The following is a 6,236-nucleotide window of genomic DNA, read 5'->3' as shown; positions in this document are numbered from 1 at the left end:
CCATCCAGCACTGTTTGTTCAAGAAAGTTTGGCTGAACAGATAACGGGCTGATTTATGAGCTGAGCAAAGGGAGGTGCCACTTGATGAGCTTTTCTTGAGGGCTCCTGCCAAGGGAGCTGCTGGGCTGTCCTCTGCCTCCGCAGGCACCCACGGTTCAGAAGCCCGTTTGTGCCAGAGAGGCCTCAGCAGCACCTGCCTGCAGCAACCAAGGGGAAAGGAGAGGGACAAGGCAGGGAACGGAAGAATCTTTATTAGTCCATGCAGGTTTCATTGTACATCAAGGGAGAAAATCCACACAAACAAGGTGGAGTCTGAGACCCCACTGAAAAATCAGATATAAGTTAAAGAGCTTCCAGCAGGAAGGCAGGTGCATGGTGGAGCAGTTAGGCGTGGGCTGCCTTCTCTTTATACGTGGCCATCATTTTCTTGATTTCAGCAATTGCCTTCCCAGGATTCAGGCCCTACAGAAGAAAAGTGAAGCGGTGGGGGGGGGGGGGAACCGTGGGCTCTGGGCACAGCTGTGTAGCTGGCTCACCTCTCCCAGCCTGCTCCCATCCCAGCTGAATAACTTGTCCAGAAGGACAAGGAGAATCGGAAACTCTGGGCCAGAGAGAGCACCCACCTTGGGGCAGGTCTTGGTGCAGTTCATGATGGTGTGGCAGCGGTAGAGGGAGAAAGGGTCTTGCAGCTGTGCCAAGCGCTCCGCTGTGTACTCATCTCGGGAGTCGATCATCCAGCGATAGGCCTGGGAGAATAGCTGTTCTTGGGAAGGAGTCTTCCTTCTCCACAAACACCCCACTACCTTGCTTTTCTTCCACCCCGCACCTTAGAACAGAGGCCCAAATCCCCCCTCCCCAATCCAGCACCTGCTCAGACAGTGGCCAGCCAGGTGCCCGCCGTCAGAGATGAACAGCCGTCAGACCGCCATTTGGGTGAACAGCTGCGGCTCTGCCCTGAGGGGGGCCATTCACCTGCATGAGCACGGCTGGGCCAAGGTACTTGTCACCGTTCCACCAGTAACTGGGGCAGCTGGTGCTGCAGCAAGCACAGAGGATACATTCGTAGAGCCCGTCCTGGGAGAGCAGAAGAGATGCCTTGTGAGGCAGAGGTGGCTGAGAGCTGCTAGAGCTGGGGTGGGAAGGCACCGCTCCTGGACTCACAAGGGTGGCCAACCCACTCCTGGGCAGCCCAAAGAGGGCACAAGGGCACTGCTGCAGCCCAGCGGCCTCCCTTCTGTCTTCCCTCCTCTATCTGCTGGAGGGAAGACAGATTCCATTGCCCTGCTTATAGCAATCATGCAGCCCCTTTGTGGGTTGGATGCAAGGAGGGTGGGGGGTGGCCACACTGTCCCTGTGGAACTGTTTTAGGGTTGCACTGGGGCATAAGCCCTGTCCCAAGAGGCACTCTGAAAGCCATGTAAGCCAGTGGCAGCCACACATTTGGGGAGCCAGTTCCAGCATTCGGGTATTCCCAAAGAGGAGGGGAAAAGGAGAAAGTGCATTCCTATTGGTCAAAAGTTATTAGCGGGGCAGCAAGGAGCCATAAAGGCTGGCTAGGAGAGGCAGCAGTGAACCAAGCAGAGCTGTCGGCTAAGAGAGGTGAGACGAAAACAGCAGTGACCAGCTTCTCCCGATCTTCAATGGACTGGAAATACTGCTCTTTGCCCTGGTTTGACTCGTCCTTCTTTTTCAAGTAAGGCTGGATGGCTTTGTATTGGGCATAGAAGTTGCTCATGTCCTGGAAAAAGGAGAACACAGGCTGGGTTTATGGTTGCACCATGCCATGATTTAAGGGAAGCAGTTTGTGAAATAAGCCATGATTGGTAGTTCATATGAAACGTAGCTTACAAATGCAACAGCTCACGCATACCATGCTAAGCCCAAACCACACACAGTGCATTCAGGCCAAGCACGATGTGTGGAAGCAGTTGTAATCTGTGTGGATGAACAGCAGCAAGGTGGAGGCATGAAACACAAAATCCACCTTTCTGCCAGTACCCTTCTCCCAGCTCCCAAGGGCCATGCCTCATTTCAGGTCTAGAATCCATTGGGGGTGGGGGGGAGACCAGCCACAGCACCACCAGGAGCCCTGTGCAGAAGCCAAATGCCCGGAATACCTGGCTGATTGGCGCAGGGAAATCATGTAGAGATCCAGGCTGACATCCCCAGAAGGAAAGGCAGCTGGAGGGTTGACTGAGCATGACCAAGGCATGATACACACTCATCAGCCGAGGCATCCAGTTCAGATAAATCTGACTACGTCCTCTGAACTTAGGCGGCCACCCATTCTCTGAACTTACAGGCACAAGGTCTTTCACCACATACATGTGAGGGAGAGGATAGATCTTGGTGACCTTGTTGAGATCGGTGTCAATCCTCTTGGTGCAAGCCAGAGTGTTCCCTCCATTTATGTTCATAGCACATGAGCCGCAAATGCCTGTGGGCGGAGAGCACGGGGATCAAGCTTTCCGAGAGCAGAAAGCAAGATTTCAGGAAGACTGTAAAACCTACAACTCCGGATTCCCCCGGAGCTTCTGCCCTTCAGAGCCAGATGACAAACCAGGCAAATCTGACCTTCTCTGCAGGACCTGCGGAAAGTCAGGGTAGAATCCATTTCGTTCTTGATCTTGATCAGGGCGTCGAGAACCATTGGGCCACACCTGGAACGAGAACGCGCCAGCTGCTTACAAGCTGTACTTACAAGCCCCCGTTTTTCAAACAGGCTCAGTTTTGCTCACTTTGCGGACAGGAGATTTGCTAACCTACAACGCTGAAGGTCCTACCTCCGGCTGGATATGTTCAGCCGGGTTTCCTTTGAATTACAGAGCCAAGCAGGCTAGCCTGCCCGCCTCGTGCAAGAGGGGCAGCGCCCGGCGCCCAGCGCTCCCTTCGGGGAGGGGCGCTCACCTGTTGAGGTCGATCTCGTAGGTCTGCATGCGAGGCTTCTCTCCGGGGTTGTCGGGGCTCCACCGGTAGATGGCAAACCTCTTGAGGCGCGAAGACGTCTCCGTGGCCGGCGCTGCTGCCGCCCCGGCGTGGGCTCTGCGGCGGATCTGCAAGCCGGGCAACGAGGCGAGGGGAAGCCAGCGCCCACACGCGGAGGGGGCCTCGCCCGCCTTCCTCGCTCGGGCGGAGGTGGAGGGGGAGCGAGGCGGCGACCCTCACTGAGCCCTCACTTGGACAGCGCCCCCCCGTCCTCCGCGCCCGGCTCACCTGTAGCAGCGCCGCGCCGCTCCTTCCCCTCGCCGCCGCCCCAATCAGCGCCATCCCGCGCCCCCTGGGTGAGGAGCCCGCGTCCTTCCGGCGAATGGGACGAGGTAGAGGAAGTGGAGGGCACTTACTTCCTGTTACCTCGCATAAGTTGTCCTCCAGGTCCGTTCTGAATTCCCCACCGTGGCCGACCATTACTTCCTGTCCTGCCGCGAAAGCCGTCCCCCACTTCCGTTCTGAACTCCCCTCCCCAGATGGCCGAGCCTTATTTTCTGACTTTCTGCTCCTCGGTGGAGCCCTGCTGCTTGTAACGCGCCCCTTTCCAGTGGCCCTCGTGGCCGCAGCGCCAGTGGCAGTCGGCACGTGCTCGAGAACAAGGGCGGAGAGATTGACTCTGGAAACAACGCGATGCGTGGCTGCCGCTGCTGAACGGGGCGCCTGAGAACCGCTAGTGGTGACACATTGCTTCGGGAGACTGGGTCTCTTCGGTCTCCATTCCTTCCTGGATGCCCAAGCGAGAGAATAGAGGTAGCGTTCTTTGGCCTTCGCTGTAGACTTCGGGGTTATTTTCAGAGCCGCCTCTGCAATCCTGCGACTCCCTTCGGATCGGGGGAGGGCAGGGCGGAAGCGGAGGGAACGGTTCTGGCCCGCGTCGGGGCTACCAGCGTGTGCCTTCGAAGTATACAACTCTCGCGTGATAGTACAGCGCGTGCCGTATCACGCTGCTGTATATTATGTCTTAGTTGTTGTTTATTTGTTTAGTCGGTTCCGACTCTTCGTGACTTCATGGACCAGCCCACGCCAGAGCTTCCTGTCGGTCGTCAACGCCCCCAGCTCCCCCAGGTACAAGTCCGTCACCTCTAGAATATCATCCATCCACCTTGCCCTTGGTCGGCCCCTCTTCCTTTTGCCCTCCACTCTCCCTGGCATCAGCACCTTCTCCAGGGTGTCCTGTCTTCTCATTGTGTGGCCAAAGTATTTCAGTTTTGCCTTTAATATCATTCCCTCAAGTGAGCAGTCTGGCTTTATTTCCTGGAGGATGGACCGGTTGGATCTTCTTGCAGTCCAAGGCACTCTCAGAATTTTCCTCCAACACCACAGTTCCAAAGCATCTATCCTCCTTCTCTCAGCCTTCCTTATGGTCCAGCTCTCGCAGCCATATGTTACTACGGGGAACACCATTGCTTTAAGTATGCGGGCCTTTGTCGTCAGGGTGATGTCTCTGCTCTTCACTATTTTATCGAGATTTGTCATTGCTCTTCTCCCAAGGATTAAGCGTCTTCTGATTTCCTGACTGCAGTCAGCATCCGCAGTAATCTTCGCACCTAGAAATACAAAGTCTTTCACTGCTTCTACATTTTCTCCCTCTATTTGCCAGTTATCAATCAAGCTGGTTGCCATAATCTTGGTTTTTTTGAGGTTTAGCTGCAAGCCAGCTTTTGCACTTTCTTCTTTCACCTTCATCATAAGGCTCCTCAGTTCCTCTTCGCTTTCAGCCATCAAAGCGGTATCATCTGCATATCTGAGATTGTTAATGTTTCTTCCAGCGATTTTAACTCCAGCCTTGGATTCCTCAAGCCCAGCTTGTCACATGATGTGTTCTGAGTACAAGTTGAATAGGTAGGGTGAGAGTATACAGCCCTGCCGTACTCCTTTCCCAATCTTAAACCAGTCCGTTGTTCCGTGGTCTGTTCTTACTGTTGCTACTTGGTCGTTATACAGATTCTTCAGGAGGCATACAAGATGACTTAGTATCCCCATACCACTAAGAACTTGCCACAATTTGTTATAGTCAACACAGTCAAAGGCTTTAGAATAGTCAATAAGACAGAAATAGATGTTTTTCTGAAACTCCCTGGCTTTTTCCATTATCCAGCGGATATTGGCAATTTGGTCTCTAGTTCCTCTGCCTTTTCTAAACCCAGCTTGTACATCTGGCAATTCTCGCTCCATGAACTGCTGAAGTCTACCTTGCAGGATCTTGAGCATTCCCTTACTGGCATGTGAAATGAGTGCCATTGTTCAATAGTTTGAACATTCTTTAGTGTTCCCCTTTTTTGGAATGGGGATATAAGTTGATTTTTTTCAATCTGATGGCCATTCTTGTGTTTTCCAAATTTGCTGGCATATAGCATGCATTACCTTGACAGCATCATCTCGCAAGATTTTGAACAGTTCAGCTGGGATGCCGTTGTCTCCTGCTGCCTTGTTACTAGCAATGCTTCTTAAGGCCCACTCAACCTCACTCTTCAGGATGTCTGGCTCTAGCTCACTGACCACACCGTCAAAGCTATCCCCGATATTGTTATCCTTCCTATACAGGCCTTCCGTATATTCTTGCCACCTTTTCTTGATCTCTTCTTCTTCTGTTAGGTCCTTGCCATCTTTGTTTTTGATCATACCCATTTTTGCCTGGAATTTACCTCCGATGTTTCTAATTTTCTGGAAGAGGTCTCTTGCCCTTCCTATTCTATTGTCTTCTTCCACTTCCGCGCATTGCTTGTTTAAAAATAATTCCTTATCTCTTCTGGCTAACCTCTGGAATTTTGTTGCATTTAATTGGGCATATCTCCCCCTATCACTGTTGCCTTTTCCTTTCCATCTTTCTTGGGCTACTTCTAGTGTCTCAGCAGACAGCCATTTTGCCTTCTTGGTTTTCTCTTTCTTTGGGATGTATTTTGTTGCCGCCTCCTGAACAATGTTGCGAACTTCCGTCCATAGTTCTTCCGGGACCCTATCTACTAAGTCCAGTCCCTTAAATCAATTCTTCACCTCCACTGCATATTCCTTAGGAATATTAGAGAGCTCATATCTAGCTGATCCGTGGGTCTTCCCTAATCTCTTGAGTCTGATCCTAAATTGTGCAAGAAGAAGTTCGTGATCTGAACTACAATCAGCTCCAGGTCTTGTTTTTACCGACTGTACAGATGTCCGCCACCTTTGGCCGCAAAGGATGTAGTCAATCTGATTTCGGTGTTGTCCATCTGGTGAAGTCCATGTATAAAGCCGTCTCTGAGGTTGTTGGA

At 52.4% G+C, this 6,236-nt stretch overlaps 1 protein-coding gene across 2 annotated transcripts; it reads right to left on the bottom strand.

The window, feature by feature from the left end:
• Positions 1-235: 235 nt before the first annotated feature.
• On the bottom strand, positions 236-3,321 carry SDHB (succinate dehydrogenase complex iron sulfur subunit B). 2 transcript variants are annotated; one of them, XM_063317552.1, is made up of 8 exons: positions 3,214-3,315; positions 2,908-3,053; positions 2,575-2,660; positions 2,301-2,437; positions 1,622-1,738; positions 973-1,074; positions 624-746; positions 236-462 (listed from the first exon to the last, which is right to left on the bottom strand). In XM_063317552.1, exons 1-8 carry the CDS (start codon positions 3,265-3,267, stop codon positions 385-387), a joined length of 843 nt encoding a protein of 280 aa, XP_063173622.1. In that variant the 5' UTR covers positions 3,268-3,315; the 3' UTR covers positions 236-384. The 2 variants fall into 2 exon arrangements, with proteins under 2 accessions (XP_063173622.1, XP_063173621.1); XM_063317551.1 differs by lacking the exons at positions 236-462; positions 624-746; positions 973-1,074; positions 1,622-1,738 and having other exon boundaries at positions 1,798-2,437; positions 3,214-3,321.
• Positions 3,322-6,236: the final 2,915 nt, after the last annotated feature.

The sequence above is a fragment of the Candoia aspera genome, chromosome 18 (genome assembly GCF_035149785.1).
Source record: "Candoia aspera isolate rCanAsp1 chromosome 18, rCanAsp1.hap2, whole genome shotgun sequence".
Taxonomy (NCBI): Eukaryota; Metazoa; Chordata; class Lepidosauria; order Squamata; family Boidae; genus Candoia; species Candoia aspera.
Note: the sequence above shows the minus strand (reverse complement) of the source record. Positions and strands in the feature narration are given on the sequence as shown.